At 37.5% G+C, this 25,405-nt stretch overlaps 1 protein-coding gene across 12 annotated transcripts in view; it reads right to left on the bottom strand.

The window, feature by feature from the left end:
* Nucleotides 1-25,405, bottom strand: part of PATJ (PATJ crumbs cell polarity complex component) — a 356,331-nt gene that overhangs the window by 306,650 nt on the left and 24,276 nt on the right. For all 12 annotated transcript variants that reach the window (XM_067726362.1, XM_067726358.1, XM_067726363.1 and 9 more), the window contains exons 8-11: nt 7,328-7,546; nt 5,020-5,122; nt 2,609-2,700; nt 765-906 (exon numbers count right to left, since the gene is read on the bottom strand). In XM_067726362.1, coding sequence (XP_067582463.1) covers nt 765-906; nt 2,609-2,700; nt 5,020-5,122; nt 7,328-7,546 — 556 coding nt within the window. The remainder of the gene's footprint in view (nt 1-764; nt 907-2,608; nt 2,701-5,019; nt 5,123-7,327; nt 7,547-25,405) is intronic.

Raw genomic sequence — 25,405 nt, 5'->3', positions numbered from 1 at the left:
TAGTTGTGGCACACGGGCCCAGCCGCTCCGTGGCATGTGGGATCTTCCCGGACCAGGGCTCAAACCCATGTTCCCGCATTGGCAGGCGGATTCTTAACCACTGTGCCACAAGGGAAGCCCCAGTCATTCATTTTAAATTGAATGTGTTCCCATGATTGCCAAATTTTGTTGATCTATCTACATTTGTAAGTTGAGAATTAAAAATTGTCATGCATACAATTTTGCATTTGTTCCATAATGAAAATTTACTATTCTTATAATCAAAGTAACAAATATTATTTTATAAATAAAAGTGTCCTTAATAGAAATCCATATTTTATTTTCTCTTGCTATAGTTCACAAAGTAAATCAAGAAATATTAGAATCAAATACATCATTAGAGGTAATATGAAACCTGAAGTTTGCAAAACGTCAAAGCATTAGACAACTGAGAGCCCCTGGAACAAAATGTGGCAAAGCTTTATTACTCAAATATAAGAAATAAATGAAATTTGGAAGGTTTTTGGGAAAATGATTTCCATCTCCATTTAGAGAAGCTCTCAGAGCTTAATGCATGTCAGTGTTCACATTCTAACATTTGGACTGGCACGTTACAATAGGCAAAGGAAACTCTTCAAGGCATAAATGAATTGATTTCACTTCTCCACTGCTACTTTTCACAAGGTGGGCAGTTTTTCCTTCCCAGACTTATAGAACAACTTCCGTAAATGAGTTGATCTTCCAAACCCAGACAAGGTAGGCGGAGGGACAGAGGAATTAATTACCTCTGTCAGAGGGCCCTTCATGTGGAGAAGCAGATGAGGATGTTTTCCTTCGAACTAGGGTTAGGTGTACCACTTGCCCTGCATTTCTTAACACTTCAACAACATCCTGGTTGGCAAAACCCTGAATATTCACACCATCGACCTAAAACATTAAAAGATACATTAAACAGAAGTTCCAAGTTAGCTACCACTTTTAATTCTGGCAAGGCAGTATAAAGTTAGGCAATTCATTTCATCCCCAAAATAATTTGTATTAGACCTAAGAAAGTATTTTTGAATAAGGATGAAAAATTAGTAGTCAAACATGCTGACAAATTTTCTGAGAAACTAGAAAGCAAACTGAAACTTGTATTCCTAAGGCATACACTTAACTTATAGCCTGAGAAAGGTAGAGGGTCTTAATCTCTGATGCTATTCAAAATTCAAAGTGCCATAAAAGGTGGTCAGTTGTTATACAGAGCTCTCAAGACGTATTACTAGAAGCCATTATTACTAAAAGTGAACAGGCCATCCAATACTTCACCCCTCTACTATATATCATTATGTGATATTTTCCAGAAGAAACTGATCTCCCTCCATTAGGTTTTCTAGTATTCTGAAAAAGCACATGCAAGAAAGGTATTTGCTAATATCAGTCAAGTCCAATCACACATTCTTATTAAGTCCATCATGACCAACAGGCCTCCTCGCTCAATCTTCTTCAAGCTAGCCAAACCACTGCTATAGCTTTCCCCCTAATATCTTCTCCAAAATTTTATCACTCATCTCCAAACTGCCAATCACAAGACATTTCCTAAGCCCAATAACGGAAAAGCCAAGGGTCATGAAAGGTGCTTCCTTAGATGGACCTGAAGGACAAACATTCAAATTATACCAACAAACATTTGTTTCTGTATAAATCAATAAATTAAATGTGTGTGTATACATGCTTCAAAATTATTATGAAAATAAACTGTAGGGCTTCCCTGCTGGTGCAGTGGTTAAGAATCCACCTGCCAAACAGTAGCCCCCGATCGCCGCAACCAGAGAAAAACCCGTGCACAGCAACGAAGACCCAATGGAGCCAAAAATAAAATAAATTTATAAAAGAAAAAGAAAATAAACTGCAAAATTTAACTAATTTCTACTAAATGGAGGAAATACCAATTACAATCCGAATTAATAAAAGGCAATGATTGCATTCTCAAAAACAAAAAGTATCTCAATTTTGTATATACTCAAAATTACTATTAATAGAAAAACTACTTTCACAAAGATAAATAGTTCTAGTAAATGGCCTATTAATTGCATATAAAATTGATGAATTTAAAGAACACAAAGAGGTGCTTGAAATGTTTTATAAGAGAATGCTAGAGCATCTTTTAAATATATGTGTATGTATATTATAATATACATATGTATACAGTATTTTTTTTCCTGCCAATATCATTAGTGACTCCTTTCTTCACAGGCAGTTAAAAAAAAAAAATTAGAATGGACAAACAACAAGGTCCTGCTGCATGGCACAGGGAACTATATCCAATCTCCTGGGATAAACCATAATGGAAAAGAATACTAAAAAATGAAGGTATATACATGTAAAACTGAGTCACTTTACTGTACAGCAGAGATTGGCACAATGTTGTAAATCAACTTATATTTCAATTAAAAAAAATTTCTTTTTAATTAAAAAAAATTTAGGACCATGAGAGTCCAAATTAATGAGATTTCACTGCACTAACAAACTTAATTTTTTAAAAACATTATGAGACTATATTAAGCCATTCCCATTGCATATATATTATAATAATGATAACTTTTTCCCCCAACTTGATTCAGTTCTAAAACAGAGGGCAGTTACTTACAGCAACTATTTGGTCATTCACTTGAATTTGACCATTGTGGTATGCAGCGCTGCCAGGTATTATACTTTTCACATAAATCCCTGAAGCTTCTCCTACGGTGCACAAAACATATGGAAAAAGGAAGAAAGCTCTAATTAGGCCTTGATTGCAAAATTCATATCAAGAGGTTAATCAGCTAAAGGGGCTGACTGAAGGCTTGATAAATACTATTCTGAATGCAAGCAGAGAAACTGATGGATTATTTCAAACTGTCACCATAACAAGTGACCCAAATTTGAAATGATTTGATTGATGCCTATTTTTGGAAAAATAATCAGTAATGGAACCTTGATGAAATGCATTCCAGTATCAGCTGGAATTCAGGAGAGCTCAGGTTAAGTCTTACTCTCTTCTCTTGGTCCATCTCCCTTCTCACTGCTGACTTGCCATAAACCTTCATCATTTCTCAGCAGCACTAAGACAAGAGGGCCCTAACAGGTCTTCCTACATTTAGTTCACTGCTCATGTTAGCTTCTATATATATCATAAAATGTATATAAAAATTACAACTATATAAAAAGTATGCATGCCTATGGGCAAGGGCTGGAAGAAAAGTTAGAAAAAGAAAGACCATAGCTCTGGAAGATTTTATATTTTTATCTCAATTTCAAATGAACTTAAAATATTGTCTGTAGAAGGAATATAAACAACAATGGATTCCTACAGCCTACATGATAAAATGTAAATTTCATAGAATCACATTCAAGGACCTCCATAATTTGCCCCAAACTTCTTGTTTTACTTCATCTTCCAACTACCGCTCCAATAAGACAAAAGTCCAGACACACAAGACTCATGATGTTCCACCAAAACACCAAGGATTTTCTATATTCTATCCCTTTTCTCATTTTTTATTCCTGTCGACCTCAACCCTTCTATCTAAATCCTTCTCCTTTTCCATGCTTAGTACAAATGCCTCTTTCTTTGTGAATTCTCCATTTCCCTCTGTCATAATGAGTCTTTCATCTGCTGTATGATGATAGTTTGCTTGCATTTCTGATAACACATACGTTTCATTTATCCTCAAACAACTGACAGTTATTTACATGTTTATCTCCCTGAATAGACTTTTCTTATATTCATTTTTCTACTCCCTCTAAAACTAAGCAAAGCAACTGCTCAAAAGTTCCAATGAATGGAATAAAGCGAAAACTATTTTGAAAGACTACATGTTTAAAAGCATATTGAGTTATAAAATGTTCTAGGGTTTGGATTCAACACTGCTCCCCCAGCCCTTGCTCCAGTCCCAAAAGCTTCTTTTGAGGGTAAAGAAGTAAAATGATTCTTTTCCTATTCAGTAACATAAACATCAAATTTTCTGTTATCTATCATTCACTTCATTTTACTCTGCATGTATATCACTAGGTTTACAACTTGAAAACTTAATGTAATAAAGGTTCATAAACCACAAGTTTATGATTTCTCTAACCAGACAGCATATTAAGAGCTACTCAGTACATTTTTTTTTTTGCAACATTATTATACAATCCATACTTAGCTCTTTAGAACTCATTTAAATTCTGAACCTAAAAATGGTGGCACTTAGAAAAATCTAAAGGGAAAACAGTTATTTCATTAGGCTAAAATAGCACAAGGTGGTCTGACATGAATTTCATTCAGGACTTTGAATATATTAGCACTTTTAATCTTTCCACCTGCTGTAAATATGCAAAATAATAACTTAAAAAAATTAACTCTGTAACCTTGCAATTTTTAAAAAACTAGAACATTTCATAACTTTAACTTTTCATCTTACTAGCAAATATTTGTGAAAAAGATTTATTTTTCCTTACTAGTGATAGTGATTTCTTATCATAATAGAGTAACTCTTACAGTGAAAGTTACCAAAGCTTTGCATGTTGGAGTTCAGGGAGTATTATTCAGAGATACTTGGGCCATGCATTTATTCTTACAATGTATTCCCTTTATATGAAAGAAAAATAATTCTAATTAAAGCATTTGTTTTACCTTCTTTTGATAATTAAACATAATAATAATACTTTTTTGACATTCACAATATGAAATATACACAGTAATCATTTTACTTTATCACATGTAAAATGTCATAATATGCAACAGTCTCAATATTCAAAATATATCTATCTTAGAAACAAGAGGAGGTACAATTCAAATGTTATACACTATGTTGGATAAATTAAATTCTTTTGTTAATGACTATTGAGCCAGCTATAAAACTACTGAGATAAAACTGTGATTCTCTAATCATTTTTTGTAATTGGTTGCTATTACAGATTCATGGTTTTATTGTTCAATGTTTAAATTAAAATCTGCAGATATTTAATTTTACTCTCTAGAAACCTTAACATCCTTTACAATTATTTCCAAATGTAAAATAGAAATGATTCATTTACCTGTCTGAGCGGTTCCAACATAACCAACAATTCTAATTCCAAGACTTTGTCCATCTTTTTTAATGAGTTCAACATCGTAAGTTTCAAAAAGAGTAGAATTGTCCTGAAAGGAAAAAAATAATTTTAATTATATATAACGTTTAGTTATCTAGCTTGTGTACACAGTCAATTTGTGCATGGTTTGTCGAGTATTTTCTGAGCGCCTGTGGTACGCAGAATTTTAAGATTGTCTCTATGACTTTTGATCCCTGGTGCCATTCCTGTGTTTATATCATGAAAAGGGAGATTATCCAGGTAAGCCTAATCTAAGCAGGCACCCTTCAAAAGCAGAGAGTTTTCTCCTATTGATGGCAGAAAGGGAAGTGAAAAAGATTTGAAGCATAAGGACTGGACTTGTGGTTTGAAGAAGGAAGGGTCATGTGAGAAGGAACACAGGGGGACTTAAGGAGCTGAAAGAGGTCCTTAGCTGACAGCTATTAATACAGAGACTTCAGTCCTATGGCTACAAGAAACTATTCTGCCAACAATATGATAGAGCTTGGAAATGGACTGTTCCCAGAGCATCCAGATAAGAGCCCAGCCAGGCCAACACCTTGATTTAGGCTTTGTAAGACTCTAAGAAGAGCCCAACAGAGCTCACCCAGACTTCAGACCTACAGAACTGTGGACCAACAAAGGGTACTGCTTCAAGCCACAATGTTTGTGATCATTTGTTATACAACAAGAGAAAACTAATACAGCCACTTAGAAAAAACTCAGCGTAAATTTGTATCTGAAAGAATTTAAAGAAAAAGTTAGAAACAAATGGTAAGCCTAACCATTGTAAGCAAAAAATATTGACCTAAAACTGATTATCATTCTTGTCTTCTAATTTAAAATATTTCTGTAAAAGACTAAGGTGTCTAAAAACATAATACCTTGCTTTCAATTCAAAACATTAATAATAGAAAGTAAATAACTGATTGCATCAAATTCTCACTTATCACACAGCTACATTGGTTCCTCACTACAAAGTAGAAGGCTTCAGCAAACCAGAAGAATGGATGGAAAAGAAAATGGTTCTAACTAGTTTGGAGAAGAAAAGAAAAATGATTCTAATATCTCCGACAGAAAACTTCCACTCACATGGTTCCAAGTAGGGAAAGGCTTTCCAGAAGCCACCGAATGGTTCCTCAAATGAATGTGAAAGGTGGCTTCCCACCCCCTTCTCACCATAATCACTTCTCTTTTCTTCTTCCTGGCTTGTCCTTTTAAAAACTATTTCTTTCCTTTTGCCTTATTATCTCTTGATTCAGAGCCTGTGAGATGGATGGAAAGAACTTGGGACTGAGGGATGGGGGGACCAGACTGAGGCAGTCAAAAGGTACAAACTTCCATTTGTACCTTGTATTATAAGATGAATATGTACTAGAGATGTAATATACAACATGATAAATATAATTAGCACTGTATGTTATGTATGAAAGTTAAGAGAATAAATCCTGGGTTCTCATCACAAGAAAAATTTTTTTTCTATTTCTTGAATTGTATATGAGGTGATGGATGCTCACGAAACTTATTTTTGATAATCACTTCATGATGTATGTAAATTAAATCAGAAGGCTGTACACCTTAAACTTATAAAGTGCTGTATGTCGATTTTATCTTAATAAGACTGAAAGACAAAAACCAAGAAAAGAACTTGGAATGGACCAGAAAGATCTAAATTCAAACCCCAGCTTTGCAAATTACTACCTATATGACCTTTAAAACAAGTTATTTGGACTTCCATTTCCTCATCTATTAAGTGGATGATAAGACCTATCTTGCAGAATTCTTATGAAAAATTCAGATGACTTAGACAATTCCAGGTGCTTGATAATGATTAATGGTAATGATTATTATATAACTGTAATGATTGTTAATAATCAAAATAAAAATTATTATTATTAATGTCTATTCCCTTTGGCCAGTCTGTTCTTATCAGTGATAATACACATACGCTGACCGGTATTTACAGTTTCCCCTCCACTATCTGGATATCTGTTCACCAATCTTATGAAATAGAAATGCAGGTATTATTATTCTCCAATTTACAGATGAGTAGCTGAGGCTCAGGGAAGTTGAATGACTTAACCCTGAGAAATGGCAAAAAAAAGAAAATCAAACTTGTCTAGTGTCTACAAATTGGGCTCTACTCTGCTTCCCTGTTGAGCACTGAGACACAACTCACACGCATGCGACACTTGGGAGTGGAAAACATTTCTAATCCTGCAGTAAATCACACCCAGTACTGAATTTACCATGAAAGAGTAATTTGTATACTCACAGAACTAGGGCTCCTGTTGGCCACAGCAGGCAGGGCAACAGGTAAGGCTGCAGGGGTAGGAGGGGCTATGGAAATTTCACCGACTGGGTCTCTTGCAACAAGCATCCTGACAGAATTCCCACAGTTCCTCAGCACTTGTGCAACTTGCTCACTGGTCATTCCCTGCACATTTGTGCTACCAATCTTCAAGATGTGATCCCCTGTCTGGAGTCTTCCATCCTTTAATCCAAGGAAAAAAAAAAATTATTATGAGAAATCATTGGTCTAACTTCACTAGTTAATAACAATTCATCAGACCTTGAGTCGTGGCAAAATGGCTGATAAAGAAGCCATCTAAAAATGCTGAATAAAATATAATACTTTTAATGAACAGCTGAATTGGCAACAGAGAAAAGGAAGTCCTTGTAAAACAAAAAAAGAAGGGGAGGGGGCACAGGAGGAGAGTTCAAAAGGAAAAGAGCAACCAGATTTTTAAAATGGCCATTTGCTTGAGGGTATCACTTCATGCCTAATGGCCTAGAACCAGGTAAAAATAGCCACATACATAAGGAAGTGACCTGAAAGCCCTGGGCATTAGGAAAGGAAGAAAGTCAGATCAGAGGCCACCCACAAAAAGTGAAGAACCCTAAGGGCCGACAAGCCCAGTGACACATTTGAGGAACAGCAAGATGTCAGTATGGCTGGAAGAGAATGAGCAAAGAGGAGAGTAGTCAAGAACCGATGGGAGGGCTTCCCTCGTGGCACAGTGGTTAAGAATCTGCCTGCCAATGCAAGGAACACAGATTCGTGCCCTGTCCCGGGAAGATCCCACATGCCTCGGAGCAACTAAGCCCGTGCATCAAAACTACTAAGCTTGAGCTCTAGAGCCTGCGAGCCACAACTACTCAGCCCATGTGCCACAACTACTGAAGCCTGCATGCCTAGAGCCCGTGCTCCGCAACAAGAGAAGCCACGACAATGAGAAGCCCATGCACTGCAATGAAGAGTAGCCCTCTTCAACTAGAGAAAGCCCGCACACAGCAACAAAGAGCCAACACAGCCAAAAATAAATAAATAAATAAATAAATTTATTTTTTAAAAAAAGAACCGATGGGAGCATTACCAGGGGATCAGCAGTATACAGCATCTGCTCTGAGCCAGGGGGAAGGGAAGTCATTGGAGGGTTCTGAGCAGTGGAGTGACATGATCTGACTTATTTTTAACAAGATAACTCCAGCCTTTAAGCTGAAAATAGACTAAAGGAGAGAAAACAACAGAAGCAGAGATACCAGTTGGGAGGCTAATGCAATAATCCAGAAAGAGACAACAAGAGCCTGGACAAGGTTAGCAGTTGGGGTGTTGAGAAGTGAGATTCTAGATGTATTTCTAATGAACTGTCAACAGGCTCTGCTGATAGCTTCTACATGGGGTGTGAGGGGAAAATGGAATCAAAACTCTAAGGTTTTAGCCTAAGCAGCTGGAAAGATAGAGTTGCTATTGAGATTGAAAAAAAAAAAAAAGATTACAGAGGAATAGGTGTGTGGGAACAGAAATCAGGAGTTCAGTTTTAGAGATGTCTAGTCTGAGATGCCTATTAGACACTGCAAGTGGATATATCAGATACGCAGCTGGATATACAAGTCTGGAGTTCAGGAGAGAAGTCCAGACTACACATTTAAATTTGGGAGTCATGAGCATATAGAAGGTATTTAATATCATGACTCTGGATGAGTATAGAGGAAGGATATGCAATCTTCTGTTTCTTAAGCTGGTGATAGATAGATATATATATATATATATATATGGGTAATCATTATTATTATTATTTAACACGATCTATTTCATAAACTGGATTATAGGTACATTGGTGATTATTATTTAAAATGTGCACAGACATTATATATACTTTTATATGTTTGTATATTTCACTCATTGTAAAGTTTAAAACATAATACATCAAAAAGTATATCAGGGAGGAGGAAGAAGATGGCGGAAGAGTAAAACACGGAGATCACCTTCCTCCCCACAGATACACCAGAAATACATCTACACGTGGAACAACTCCTACAGAACACCTACTGAACACTGGCAGAAGACCTCAGACCTCCCAAAAGGCAAGAAACTCCACACGTACCTCGGTAGGGCAAAAGAAAAAAGAATAAACAGAGAAAAAAGAATAGGGACGGGACCTGCACCAGTGGGAGGGAGCTGTGAAGGAGGAAAGGTTTCCACACACTAGAAGCCCCTTCGCGGGCGGAGACTGCAGGTGGCGGAGTGGGGGAGCTTCGGGGCTGTGGATGAGAGCGCAGCAACAGAGGTGCAGAGGGAAAAGCGGAGAGTTTCCCGCACAGAGGATCAGTGCCAACCGGCACTCACCAGCCCCAGAGGTTTGTCTGCTCACCGGGCGGGGCGGGCGGGGCTGGGAGCTGAGGCTCAGGCTTCTGTCAGAGCGCAGGGAGAGAACTGGGGTTGGCGGACTGGGGTTGGCGGCGTGAACACAGCCTGAAGGGGTTGGTGCACCACAGCTAGCCGGAAGGGGTTCCAGGGAAAATTCTGGACCTGCCGAAGAGGCAAGAGACTTTTTCTTCCCTCTGCTTCCTGGTGCGTGAGGAGAGGGGATTAAGAGCGCTGCTTAAAGGAACTCCAGAGACGGGCGTGAGCCGCGGCTATCAGCACAGACCCCAGAGACGGGCATGAGACGCTAAAGACGCTGCTGCCGCCACCAAGAACCCTGTGTGCAAGCACAGGTCACTATCCACACCTCCCTTCCGGGGAGCCTGTGCAGCCTGCCACTGCCAGGGTCCCGGGATTCAGGGACAACTTCCCCGGGAGAACGCACGGCGCACCTCAGGCTGGTGCAAAGTCACGACGTCTGCCGCTGCAGGCTTGCCCCACATCCGCACCCCTCCCTACCCCCAGCCTGAGTGAACAAGAGCCACCGAAGCAGTGGCTCCTTTAACCCTATCCTGTCTGAGCGAAGAACAGACGCCCTCCTGCGACCTACACGCAGAGGCGGGGCCAAATCCAAAGCTCAGCCGCAGGAGTTGTGCGAACAAAGAGAAAGAGAAATCCCTCCCAGCAGCCTCAGAAGCAGCGGATTAAATCTCCACAATCAACTTGATGTACCCTGCATTGGTGGAATACATGAATAGACAACGAATCATCCCAAATGAGGAGGAGGACCTTGAGAGCAAGATTTATTATTTTTTCCCCTTTTCATCTTTCTGTGAGTGTGTATGTGTATGCTTCTATGTGAGATTTTGTCTGTATAGCTTTGCTTTCACCATTTGTCCTAGGGTTCTGTCCGTCCATGTTTTTTTTGTTTTGTTTTCTTTAAAAAATTTTTTTTCTTAATAGTTATTTTTTATTTTAATAAATTTATTTTATTTTATCTTACTTTATTTTATTTTATTTTATCCTCTTCCTTTCTTTCTACTTTTTCTCCCTTTTATTCTGAGCCATGTGGATGAAAGGCTCTTGGTGCTGCAGCCAAGAGTCAGTGCTGTACCTCTGAGGTGGGAGAGCCAACTTCAGGACACAGGTCCACAACAGACCTCCCAGCTCCATGTAATATCAAACGGAGAAAATCTCCCAGAGATCTCCATCTCAACACCAACACCCAGCTTCACTCAACAACCAGTAAGCTACACTGCTGGACACCCTATGCCAAATAACCAGCAAGACAGGAACACAACCCCACCCATTAGCAGAGAGGCTGCCTAAAATCATAGTAAGTCCACAGACACCCCAAAACACACCACCACACGTGGACCTGCCCACCAGAAAGACAAGATACAGCCTCATCCACCAGAACACAGGCACTAGTCCCCTCCACCAGGAAGCCTACAGAACCCACTGGACCAACCTTAGCCACTGGGGACAGACACCAAAAACAACGGGAACTACGAAGCTGCAGCCTGCAAAAAGGAGACCCCAAACACAGTAAGATAAGCAAAATGAGAAGACAGAAAAACACACAGCAGATGAAGGAGCAAGATAAAAACCCACCAGACCTAACAAATGAAGAGGAAATAGGCAGTCTACCTGAAAAATAATTCAGAATAATGATAGTAAAGATAATTCAAAATCTTGGAAATAGAATAGACAAAATGCAAGAAAAATTTAACGAGGACCCAGAAGAACTAAAGTTGGAACAAGCAACGATGAACAACACAATAAATGAAATTAAAAATACTGTAGAAGTGATAAATAGCAAAATAACTGAGGCAGAAAAACGGATAAGTGACCTGGAAGATAAAATAGTGGAAATAACTACTGCAGAGCAGAATAAAGAAAAAAGAATGAAAAGAACTGAGGACAGTCTCAGAGACCTCTGGGACAACATTAAACACACCAACATTCGAATTATAGTGGTCCCAGAAGAACAAGAGAAAAAGAAAGGGACTGAGAAAATATGTGAAGAGATTATACTTGAAAACTTCCCTAATATGGAAAAGGAAATAGTTAATCAAGTCCAGGAACCACAGAGAGTCCCATACATGATAAATCCAAGGAGAAACACGCCAAGATACATATTAATCAAACTGTCAAAAATTAAATACAAAGAAAACATATTAAAAGCAGCAAGGGAAAAACAACAAATAACACACAAGGGAATCCCCATAAGGTTAACAGCTGATCTTTCAGCAGAAACTCTGCAAGCCAGAGGGACTGGCAGGACATATTTAAAGTGATGAAGGAGAAAAACCTACAACCAAGATTACTCTACACAGCAAGGATCTCATTCAGATTTAATGGAGAAATTAAAACCTTTACAGACAAGCAAAAGCTGAGAGAGTTCAGCACCACCAAACCAGCTTTACAACAAATGCTAAAGGAACTTCTCTAGCCAAGAAACACAAGAGAAGGAAAACACCTACAATAACAAACCCAAAACAATTAAGAAAATGGGAATAGGAACATACATATCAATAATTACCTTAAATGTAAATGGATTAAATGCTCCCACCAAAAGACACAGACTGGCTGAATGGATACAAAAACAAGACCCATATATATGCTGTCTACAAGAGACCCATTTCAGACCTAGGGACACATACAGACTGAAAGTAAGGGGATGGAAGAAGATATTCCTTGCAAATGAAAATCAGAAGAAATAAAGGTGGAGTAGCAATTCTCATATCAGACAAAATAGACTTTAAAATAAAGACTATTACAAGAGACAAAGAAGGACACTACATAATGATCAAGGGATCGATCCAAGAGGAAGATATAACAATTGTAAATATTTATGCACCCAACACAGGAGTACCTCAATATATAAGGCAAATACTAACAGCCATAAAAGGGGAAATCAACAGTAACACATTCATAGTAGGGGACATTAACATCCCACTTTCACCAATGGACAGACCATCCAAAATGAACATGCATAAGGAAACACAAGCTTTAAATGATACATTAAACAAGATGCACTTAATTGATATTTATAGGACATTCCATCCAAAAACAACAGAATACACATTTTTCTCAAGTGCTCATGGAACATTCTCCAGGATAAATCATATCTTGGGTCACAAATCAAGGCTTGGTAAATTTAAGAAAATTGAAATCGTATCAAGTATCTTTTCTGACCACAATGCTATGAGACTAGATGTCAATTACAGGAAAAGACCTGTAAAAAATACAAACACATAGAGGCTAAACAATACACTACTTAATAAGGAAGTGATCACTGAAGAAATCAAAGAGGAAATCAAAAAATACCTAGAAACAAATGACAATGGAGACATGATGACCCAAAACCTATGGGATACAGCAAAAGCAGTTCTAACAGGGAAAGTTATAGCAATACATTCCTACCTTAAGAAACAGGAAACATCTTGAATAAACAACCTAACCTTGCACCTAAAGCAATTACAGAAAGAAGAACAAAAAAACTCCAAACTTAGCAGAAGTAAAGAAATCATAAAGATCAGATCAGAAAAAAATGAAAAAGAAATGAAGGAAACGATAGCAAAGATCAATAAAACAAAAAGCTGGTTCTTTGAGAAGATAAACAAAATTGATAAACCATTAGCCAGACTCATCAAGAAAAAAAGGAAGAAGACTCAAATCAATAGAATTAGAAGTGAAAAAGGAGAAGTAACAACTGACAGTGCAGAAACACAAAAGATCATGAGATTACTACAAGCAACTCTATGCCAATAAAATGGACAACCTGGAAGAAATGGACAAATTCTTAGAAATTGCCAAGTCTCGCCAACCTGCCAAGACTGAATCAGGAAGAAATAGAAAATATGAACACACCAATCACAAGCACTGAAATTGAAACTGTGATTAAAAATCTTCCAACAAACAAAAGCCCAGGACCAGATGGCTTCACAGGCGAATTCTATCAAACATTTAGAGAAGAGCTAACACCTATCCTTCTCAAACTTCCAAAATATAGCAGAGGGAGGAACACTCCCAAACTCATTCTACGAGGCCACCATTACCCTGATACCAAACCAGACAAGGATGTCACAAAGAAAGAAAACTACAGGCCAATATCACTGATGAACATAGATGCAAAAATCCTCAGCAAAATACTAGCAAACAGAATCCAGCAGCACATTAAGAGGATCATACACCATGATCAAGTGGTGTTTATTCCAGGAATGCAAGGATTCTTCAATATACACAAATCAATCAACGTGATACACCATATTAACAAACTGAAGGAGAAAAACCATATGATCATCTCAATAGATGCAGAGAAAGCTTTCAACAAAATTCAGCACCCATTTGTGATAAAAACCCTGCAGAAAGTAGGCATAGAGGGAACTTCCTCAACATAATAATAAAGGCCATATATGACAAACTCACAGCCAACATCGTCCTCAATGGTGAAAAACTGAAAGCATTTCCACTAAGATCACGAACAAGACAAGGTTGCACATTCTCATCACTCTTATTCAACATAGTTTTGGAAGTTTTAGCCACAGCAATCAGAGAAGAAAAGGAAATAAAAGGAATCCAAATCAGAAAAGAAGAAGTAAAGCTGTCACTGTTTGCAGATGACATGATACTATACATAGAGAATGCTAAAGATGCTACCAGAAAACTACTAGAGCTAATCATGAATTTGGTAAAGTAGCAAGATACAAAATTAACCCACAGAAATCTCTGGCATTCCTATACGCTAATGATGAAAAATCTGAAAGTGAAATTAAGAAAACACTCCCATTTACCACTGCAACAAAAAGAATAAAATATCTAGGAATAAACCTAAGGAGACAAAAGACCTGTATGCAGAAAACTATAAGACACTGATGAAAGAAATTAAAGATGATGCAAATAGATGGAGAGATATACCATGTTCTTGGATTGGAAGAATCAACATTGTGAAAATGACTCTACTACACAAAGCAATCTACAGATTCAGTGCAATCCCTATCAAACTACCACTGGCATTTTTCACACAACTCAAACAAAAAATTTCACAATTTGTATGGAAACACAAAAGACGCTGAATAGGCAAAGCAAACTTGAGAACGAGAAACGGAGATGGAGGAATCAGGCTCCCTGACTTCAGACTATTCTACAAAGCTACAGTAATCAAGACAGTATGGCACTGGCACAAAAACAGAAATACAGATCAATGGAACAGGATAGAAAGCCCAGAGATAAACCCAGGCACATATGGTCACCTTATCTTTGACAGAGGAGGCAGGAATGTACAGTGGAGAAAGGACAGCATCTTCAAAGTGGTGCTGGGAAAACTGGACAGGTACATGTAGAAGTATGAGATTAGAACACTCCCTAACACCATACACAATAGTAAGCTCAGAATAGATTAAAGACTTAAATGTAAGGCCAGAAACTGTCAAACTGTTACAGGAAAACATAGGCAGAACACTCTATGACATAAATCACAGCAAGGTCCTTTTTGACCCACCTCCTAGAGAAATGGAAATAAAAACAAAAATAAACAAATGAGACCTAATGAAACTTCAAAGCTTTTGCATAGCAAAGGAAACTATAAACAAGACCAAAAGACAACCCTCAGAATGGGAGAAAATATTTGCAAATGAAGAAACTGACAAAGGATTAATCTCCAGAATTTACAAGCAGCTCACGCAGCACAATAACAAAAAAACAAAAAACCCAATCCAAAAATGGGCAGAAGACCTAAACAGATGTTTCTCCAAAGAAGAAATAAAGTTTGCCAACAAACACATGAAAGAATGCTCAACATCATTAATCATTAGAGAAATGCAAATCATCTCACACCGGACAGAATGGCCATTATCAAAAAATCTACAAACAATAAATGCTGGAGAGGGTGTGGAGAAAAAGGAACCCTCTTGCACTGCTGGTGGGAATGTGAATTGGTACAGCCACTATGGAGAACAGTATGGAGGTTCCTTAAAAAACCACAAATAGAACTACCATATGAGCCAGCAATCCCACTACTGGGCATATACCCTGAGAAAACCATAATTCAAAAAGAGTCATGTACCAAAAGGATCATTGCAGCTCTATTTACAATAGCCAGGAGATGGAAGCAACCCAAGTGTCCATCATCGGATAAATGGATAAAGAAGATGTGGCACATATATACAATGGAATATTACTCAGCCATAAAAAGAAACGAAATTGAGTTATTTGTAGTGAGGTGGATGGACCCAGAGTCTGTCATACAGAGTGAAGTAAGTCAGAAAGAGAAAAACAAATACCGTATGCTAACACATATATATGGAATCTAAGGAAAAAAAAGGTCATGAAGAACCTAGGGGTAAGACAGGAATAAAGACACAGACCTACTAGAGAATGGACTTGAGGATATGGGGAGGGGGAAGGATAAGCTGTGACAAAGTGAGAGAGTGGCATGGACATATATACACTACCAAAGGTGAAACAGCTAGTGGAAAGCAGCCGCATAGCACAGAGAGATCAGCTTGGTGCTTTGTGACCACCTAGAGGGGTGGGAGGGAGGGAGGGAGACGCAAGACGGAAGAGATATGGGAACATATGTATATGTATAATTGATTCACTTTGTTATAAAGCAGAAACTAACACACCACTGTAAAGCAATTATACTCCAATAAAGATTAAAAAAAAAACAACCAGAAAGAAATTAAAGGCATATAGATTAGATAAAAGAAAAAAAAAAAGTATATCAGGGCTTCCCTGGTGGCACAGTGGTTGAGAGTCTGCCTGCCAATGCAGGGGACACGGATTCAAGCCCTGGTCTGGGAAGATCCCACATGCCGCGGAGCAACTAGGCCCGTGAGCCACAACTACTGAGCCTGCGCGTCTGGAGCTTGTGCTCCGCAACAAGAGAGGCCACGACAGTGAGAGGCCCGCGCACCGCGATGAAGAGTGGCCCCCACTTGCCGCAACTAGAGAAAGCCCTCGCACAGAAACGAAGAACCAACAGAGCCAACAATAAATTAATTAATTAATTAATTAATTTAAAAAATAAAAATTTTTTTCAAAGTATATCAGTTCCATTCTACCTTCGTTTGTGAAATTTTTGAATAGTTGATCCACTTCATTTTCACTAAATTTGTTTCATCAGAAGGTCTGAATTCTCTTTACTTATCTTTACTACAATATATTAAAGATTCCAAAATGTAAACAGAACCAGTTATGAAAAATTACACCACCAGAGAACTTTACAGGATGAAAAAATCACTTTTCATGTATCATCTCTTTCAGTGAAGAACAGCTTTAAAATGAGAAAACCGAGATTCAAAAAGGTTGACTGAACTGACCAAGATCACAAAGCTAATAAGTGGCAGGGCCAAAGTTCAACCCAAGTTGTCTCACTGAAGACCTGTTCTTATTAATCATTTGTCTTATACTTTGATATCTCCAAAGTAATATCAGTAGATAATAAATATACTGTTTCCTATTCTCTAAGAAATTTCCTATAACTGTCAAAAAGCTTGAAATAAAATGAAGATGAAAATAGATATTTTGCACCTGGGACAGAAGGACAACCTGAGAATAGAGCCATGACCACTGGGCTAGTACAGTTCTAAGCGTCATACTCCTGGCTCCAGGAGGCACCATCTGTAAGTTCCAGATGGAACTCAGAAGAAAAAAAGTGGAAAGGAAGGGAGGGAGGGAGGGAGGGATAGAAAAGAGCAAAAAAGAGAGGGCCTTAAAACTAAAAGTCTATTCCCCAACCTTCCTTTTCTCCAATTTTGCAGAAACCTGTATGAAAGAAGGTGTTAGATCAAAACAGCGAGTAGAAAACTATATGCTTTGTTGTGAATTCTGCAGAAGGCACTAGAAGCTACTGCAAGCAAAGAGGAGCAGTGAAACAGAAAAGCAATTCAAGTCAGAAACATTTGGAAAGACTTAGAAAAGAAATAGATGCAAGGAAGAAATTACTGTGGAAAAAGGAACAAAGAATTGCTGGATTTCTACTTTAAGCACTGATAATTTGATGTTCTATTTTTTATCAATGCAACAAACTTGAAACAAAACAAGCAACTACTTAAGAGACAGTCAAGTGTTCATGATGAAAAATAAGGGTAAGATGCCTCTGTGAATAAACCATTCTTGAACAGAATTTTGGCCTGACCACAGAATAAAGAATATGGTGAGTGTTTTCACACTTGGCTTGGACAAAGGACATTTCACTGTAAGTACAGTCACCTCCTAAGCACTATTGTTTTCCTATATTACCTGAACTCGATTTTAAATGATGTAGATAATTTGCACCTGTCACTGAAAGTCAAACATTTTCTTGTTCCAGATAAACAGGTGTTCTAAGGAATTCATAAGTGCAAAACAACCATAATCAGATTGATAGGAAAGACACCAAAATGACAGCTAGCTTTTACAAGTCCAGCAGCCCCAAACATTGCATTTTACTGATACTTTCTGATCAATATTCTCCTTTCATAACCTGTCTACCGTGGAAGGAAACTAAAAGGTATAGAGTCCTTTTTGTTCTTTAACAGAAATCATAAGTCAATGATAGCCAACAAATAGCTATGTCAAGATTCAAAGTCATGGCATGCTAATCTAACAGTGAAATATGAAAGTTTATTAACCCATAGAGTCTTTCAAAAGAGAGAAAAAATTATACATACAGGAAAAGATAGTATGGAAGGCAAAAAATTAAAATAGCTGATGTAACAGGGTAACACACTGTTACAGTGAAAACACTAACAGTATCACTCATATAGTTTTTTTTTTTAAGAAAAAATACTTTAATCCAAGTTAGCAGTTATTGGCTAAAAAAACATTTAGCACTCTGCACTTTTAAGTTCTCTGATAGGCTGTTGTAGATGATAAATTTCAATTCAAAAGATATTTGAAAACCTAAAGGATTTCAGGCTTGAGCTACAAAAGAAAGAAATCAAATTTGTTTCTCTGAAAATTAAAAAATGGCACCAAATACTTCCACAACTCAGAAAATGAAATTATTACCACTTCTGATTCCAGGACATTTCTATCATTGGTCTTTAATCAAAAGGCAAAAGAGAAAAACAAATACCGTATGCTAACACATGTATATGGAATCTAAAAAAAAATAAAAAATAAAAAAATGGTTCTAATGAACCTAGGGGCAGGACAGAATAAAGACTCAGATGTAGAGAATGGACTTGAGGACATGGGAGGGGGAAGGGTAAGCTGGGACGAAGTGAGAGAGTAGCACTGACATATATACTCTACCAGTGTAAAATAGATAGCTAGTGGGAAGCAGCTGCATTGCAGGGGGAGATCAGCTCGGTGCTTTGTGACCACCTAGAGGGGTGGGATAGGGAGGGTGGGAGGAAGATGTAAGAGGGAGGAGATATGGGGATGTATGCCTATATATAGCTGATTCACTTTGTTATACAGCAGAAACTAACACTGTAAAGCAATTATACTCCAATAAAGATGTTAAATAAATAAACAAATAATAAGAATGCACATTAAAAAAAAAGAAAAGAAAAAAATAAATAAATGTCAACCTCATGGCAAGTGTCTCAGGTTTGAATCTCCAAAGGAAAATCATCTTAATCCTGTATTTTGACCAAAAATCAGTAGATGGATAACTTAGATCCTTGGCTAGTTTGATTTGGTATTCTTTTATCTTGACTTTTAGTAAGAATATTGCAAGCCTTTTATAAAGATATAATTTATATTACTAGAACCATAAAAAAATGCTCTTTCCCTCAAGGAATTAAAGGTACTAAGTGTAAGTACATCTACCCTATCCTTCTCATATTTCCAGAGCCCTCATCAATGATTTTTAAGGATAAGGAAACTACCAGTTTACAGACACACTCAAAGCAAAATTACTGGGAATAACGAACTGTTCAGTGTCCTCAAGCTGGGCCTTTATTATTCTAGACTAAAAATTCCTCATAGTCCACACCTACTTCTCCAATCCTTGGTTGGTTCCATTCCTTCTTAGTATTAAAGGTTACTAGATAGGTAATAGGACTCATATTACAATTGCCTGATACCAAAAAGTCAATAATTCATGACAACTTTTAAGTAGGTTGTGCTTTAATAATCACCTTTGGGAGACAACGGGGTAACTCAATGTACCTGGTTTCCCTAGAATTCCTCCAGACCACATAAAAGAGATTTCTGCAAAACAAAAAAGTTTTACACTGCCCATATCAATTTATTTAAAAACAAACAAACAAAAAAACAAAACAAAAAACAAAACTTCTAACTGCTGAAAAATTCTGAAATTTTTTCCATAGCTGAACAGAATTCTCAGAAGATGTTTCAGGCACTGTGAATTTTGGAGAGTACCTAAGGATTACAGGTAGATAGGTCTTTTAGCTCCCCTTACACGATACCATATAATTTCCCTATTCAGGGAATTGGCCCTGATTACATTTACTGATTGCTCACTGTAATTAGGTCTCAATAAACATTTCTAAAAAACCCGTATAAGTCAATATTTTTCCACTTCATTTACTTTACAACAGTAGAGGCAGTAGACAGCAGAATGACAAGGCTTTGTAGTCAGACACACCCAAGTTCAAATGCTGGCACTACTTTGATCAAGCTGTAGGGCCATAGGTCAGTTACTGATCCTACCTAAATCTCAGATCCCTCTTAAGTAAGATGAGGATAAATTCCTCTCTCATTGAGTTGTGAGCACTAAACTCAATACTATATGTTTGGTACTTCCCTAGTGGCACGGTGGTTAAGAATCCACCTGTCAATGCAGGGGACACAGCTTCGATCCCTGGTCCGGGAAGATCCCACAGACTGCGAAGCAACTAAGCCCGTGTGCCACAACTACTGAGCCTGTGCTCTAGAGCCCGCGAGCCACAACTACTGAAGCCTGCGAGCCACAACTACTGAAGCCCACGCACCTACAGCCCATGCTCCACAAGAGAAGCCACCGCAATGAGAAGCCCACGCACTGCAAGGAAGAGTAGCCCCTGCTCGCCACAACTAGAGAAAGCCCACGTGCAGCAACAAAGACCGAATGCAGTCAAAAATAAAGTCCGTAAATATAATAAATAAATAAATAGCTTAAAAAAATACTATATGTAAAAGCTTTAGCCTAGTGCCTTCCTTACAGCAAGTCCTCAAATGCATCCATTTCTGATACTTCTTTAGGCTCAGTTAGGTATTCTTTGCCCCCTCAACTCTACCCCATATTGACTTATCTGTACACAAAAGAAAATACAAGCGGCTATTTTATGAAACCCTTTTAAATAAGAAATACTGACTTGCTTTTCTAACTTTCTGTTATACAATTTTATAGTCTTTAGAGAAAGTAGTATTAGTTAACCCCTTTAGCAGAATGTAGGTATCACTTTATGATCAATCTAAATCACATCTAACTAATGACCTAAGACATCCATATTCCCTTACCATGAAGATTGCCATGGTCGACAGTGAGCATTAACAGTCAAAATATGAGTACATTTTAATGAAAAGCAATATTCCCTTTAATAATTTTAAAGCTATGATCAGGCTACGTGAGCAACAACTCTAAAGATTTAGCAACAAAGCAGAGTTAGCTGAAGAGATTTTATCTGCCATTTGGCTGGGATGAGGGGAAGAGAGAAGTGAATACTGCTCTGTCCCCTATGTTTAGGTCTCATCATATTCCCTACAGGAAAGGACCAATAGCAATGTTGCTGTTAGAGCTGGCAATTCCCTCATAGGCCTGACCAACCCTGGACAGGTGTACACCAGGAAAATGAAAACATCGGGATCAACCTTGTATAAGTAGATTTAAGCAGTACATCTAACAGATGTAGGCTCAATCCTGACTTTGTCATTTCTTAGTTGCATAGCCTTGGGCAATTTCTTAAGTTCCCATACCTATGATTTGTGAATAAAATTTATGACTGTTCTGAGGATTACACGAGAATAATGTGTATTAGGCAGATGACCATATCTGGCATAAACACTCGCTTCTCCATTATGACTCTGACAGGCACATGCCCCCCATCCTGAAGACCTGAAACAGTGACAATCCCTTCCAGGAAAGGGTGAAAATCAGACATGGGCTTTTACCAAGTGTCACAAAGGGAAACTCTGCACATCATATTCTTCTTGTGAAAATTCATAATGTACATTAATGTACAGTAATCTATTTGATTTTGTTTAACTTGGTGCTTTCCAAATTTATTTGACCCTTTGTTCTTCATAATAACTACTCCACTTTGCATCTTGAAAAATGCTACTATAGCAAATAAGTTTATTAAAATTGCTAAAGGAGGCGGGTTGGGGTGAGAAAAAACGCCAAAATACTCCACAATATCTCATCCCTTTCCAGGTTTCAAAATTTTTCAAAAAAATCCGTAAAGATTATTACTTGTTTTGTGCTGAAGATGTCTTTTGAAGAACCTATAACGAGCATTCTCAACCTTTTTGGTCTCAGAACTCCTTTACATTCTTAAAAATAATTGAGGATGGAGGAATAGGGATTACAAAAGGGCACAGAAAATCTTTGTGGGTCATGAATATGTTCTTGACTGTAGTGATAGATGGTATCATGGTTAAATTTTATGTGTCACCTTGGCTAAGCTCTGGTGCCCAGTTGTTTGGTCAAACACTAGTTTAGATGTTACTGTGAAGGTATTTTGTCGATGTAATTAATATCTACAATCAGTTGACTTTAAGAATGTTACTCTTGATAACATGGATAGGCTCCATCTAATCAGCTGAAGACTTTATGAGCAAAAACTGAGGTTTCCTGGAAAAGCAATTCTGCCTTAAAACTATAACAAAACCCTGCCAATTTGCCATACAAATTTCAGAGTCCAGACTTTTTTTTTCTTTTTTCTTTTTTTTTTTTGCGGTATGCGGGCCTCTCACTGTTGTGGCCTCTCCCATTGCAGAGCACAGGCTCTGGACGCACAGGCTCCGCGGCATGTGGGATCTTCCCGGACCGGGGCACGAACCCGTGTCCCCTGCATCGGCAGGCGGACTCTCAACCACTGCACCACCAGGGAAGCCCAGAGTCCAGACTTTAATGTCAACTCTTGCCTGAGTTTCCAGCCTGCTGGTCTGCCCTACAGATTTCAGACTCGCCAGCAAACACGTCAAATTGTATTCTTTACATATGTGCAATTTATTGTCTGTCAATTATATCTCAAAAGTTACTGAGATCTCAGAGTTTTTGTTTATGTAGTTCTCTCTGTTGTTATCTGCTGATATCAACTGAATTGGGAAACAATACTGAGAAACTTTTTAAATATTTAAGATATGTAATATATTAATATATACTTTTTACACATTGGTATTTTTTTATTTTAAAAAGTTATGTTTTCTAAAACAAAAAAATTGTGAGAAGAGTTGTATTCTTAAAGAAATTGTTACAAATCTCTTTAATATCTGACTTAAAAGAAGACAGCTGAATTTTCATATCTGCTTCAGCATTCAGTGTATTGCAATATGTTGCTTTGGTTGAAGTATATAAAGAAAATCTGGTCTTAATCAGATATATATTTGGAAAATGGGGGAGTATTTTAATAGCCCTTTCAGCCCATTCTTTGATAACACACCAAAATTTGACAAGTGGTGATTTCTTAAAGATCAGTTGCAATGTGGAATCTGAAACAACATCAATAAACTTTCAGATACTGTTTCATTAAAATCTATTGATCAATCTTGAATTCTGAATGGATTTTTTACCTATATATTATTTTGCCACACTACACATTGATCTTCAGAAAATACTGATTCCTAGAGTTATGCAGATTTTCTAAATATTGACATATAACATTATACAATATTAAAAAAATCATATTTATTAACATCACCAACAATCTAATCAGAGAAGTATTTAAATATTGGAAAATTTCAAGCTTATGGTAAAACACAAATTTTTCCAAAATTCTAATTTTTGCTTGAAAGTTCAAATTTTATCATCAGCAACAAATGCTGTCAGTTGTTTTTCCTTGAGGTAACAGGTTCACTTCATTCATTTCAAGGAACTGTCTACCAAATAACCAAGTCTGAATAATCATAATTTTTCTGTCAGTTATCCTTTCAAAAATAAAAATGGTATTCTAGATTGGTGGCTGCCAGAGGCAGGGGTGTGGCGGGCGGGCAAAATGGGTGAAGAAGATCAAAAGGTACAAATTTTCAGCTATAAAATAGTAAATCATAGGGATATAAACCACAGCATGGTGACTGGAGTTAACAGTACTGTACTGTATACCTGAAAGTTGCTAAGAGAGATTTCAAAAGTTCTTATCACAAGAAAAAAAAATTTCTAACTATGAGGTAATAGATGTTAACTAGACACATTGTGGTGATCATTTCATAATATATGGAAATATCAAATCATTATGCTGTAATCCTGAAACTAAAATAATGCATTTCCAAAAAATTAGGTCTCAGAAACTTTGGGGAAAAAAGCAAAAAATTAAAAAATAAATTAAAAAAATTAAAATGCTGTTTCCTATTAAAACGCTGTTCCATATTACAACGTGGCTAGTTTGTCTCACAAATGTTTCCCCTCAAGAAAACCGCCGTACTTCCGTACATGACAGAAGTGCTATACAGTACATCTGATTTTGTCACATGGTATTAAAAAGACATGCACTTACTTAAATTCGTTTTTATTGCACTTTCTTAAGTGAGACTGGCATTGTTGCTGTTGCAGTGGCAAGCACACGTGGAGAAGAATGCAATGACTACTAGTACAGTTGTGTGCCCCTGCCCTGTTTCACATGAAGGCACCAGCAGGTTTAGCCTACCACTGCTTGCATGTCATCAGTGCAAACGCCAACATAGTGAAAGGGCTAATACATTTTAGTATTATTATGTAAGTTGTTTTGATCTTGTATACCCCCTGCAAAAGACTCAGGGACCCACAGACAAAACTCTGAGAGGCATTATGCTAAATAAATACACTTAGCTGCTGAAAGGATAATAGGAATATTAATAGCTCCACAATTCGTATAAGGTAGAGCAACCTTTTTTTTTCTTTTTTTCTTGGCCTGGCCGCATGGCTTGCGGAATCTTAGTTCCCTGACCAGGGATCGAACCTGTGCTCCCTGAAATGGAAGCACGGAGTTCTAACCCAAGGTGGAGCAATCTTGACTAGAAATAGAGAGCTGAGGAACTTGCCTCAAAGCTGCATGTGCACAGCAAGTTCATTTTTACTTTATATGTTTTTTAGAAGGGATAAATTTTTACATGTGACTAGACATTAATCAGTAAAATTTACAAATCATTCTGATTATCATGGACAGTCTATATAATATGAACTCATTACTGTATTAAGTAGCTTCAAATTTCTAAACTACTTTTTAAAAACTCAATGTAGTATTTAACATTTTCTTCAACGTAAAACTAAGCAGAAACAGTTGATAAGTTTTAAAATGGCCCACTTTCAGTTTGAACACTGCTAAAAAATGAAGGGTAGTATTTTTACTTATAATGCCAGAAATTTGTAATTCTAGTGAAATTTACCACAAACAATACTGAGATAAAAGTTTGTAATCGCTGTACCATCTGATTTTAACATTTAGGACCTTGAAAGATACACTGGGAGAAAATAATATAGATATTCAGAATACAATACCCATTAATGATTCCTTTCAATAAAAAATATTGTCGGGCTTCCCTGGTGGCGCAGTGGTTGAGAGTCCGCCTGCCGATGCAGGGGACACGGGTTCGTGCCCCGGTCTGGGAAGATCCCACATGCCGCGG

Source organism: Pseudorca crassidens, chromosome 2 (genome assembly GCF_039906515.1).
Source record: "Pseudorca crassidens isolate mPseCra1 chromosome 2, mPseCra1.hap1, whole genome shotgun sequence".
In the NCBI taxonomy this organism is placed as follows: Eukaryota; Metazoa; Chordata; class Mammalia; order Artiodactyla; family Delphinidae; genus Pseudorca; species Pseudorca crassidens.
The sequence above is the reverse complement of the archived record's forward strand: the minus strand, read 5'-3'. Positions and strand labels throughout refer to the sequence as shown.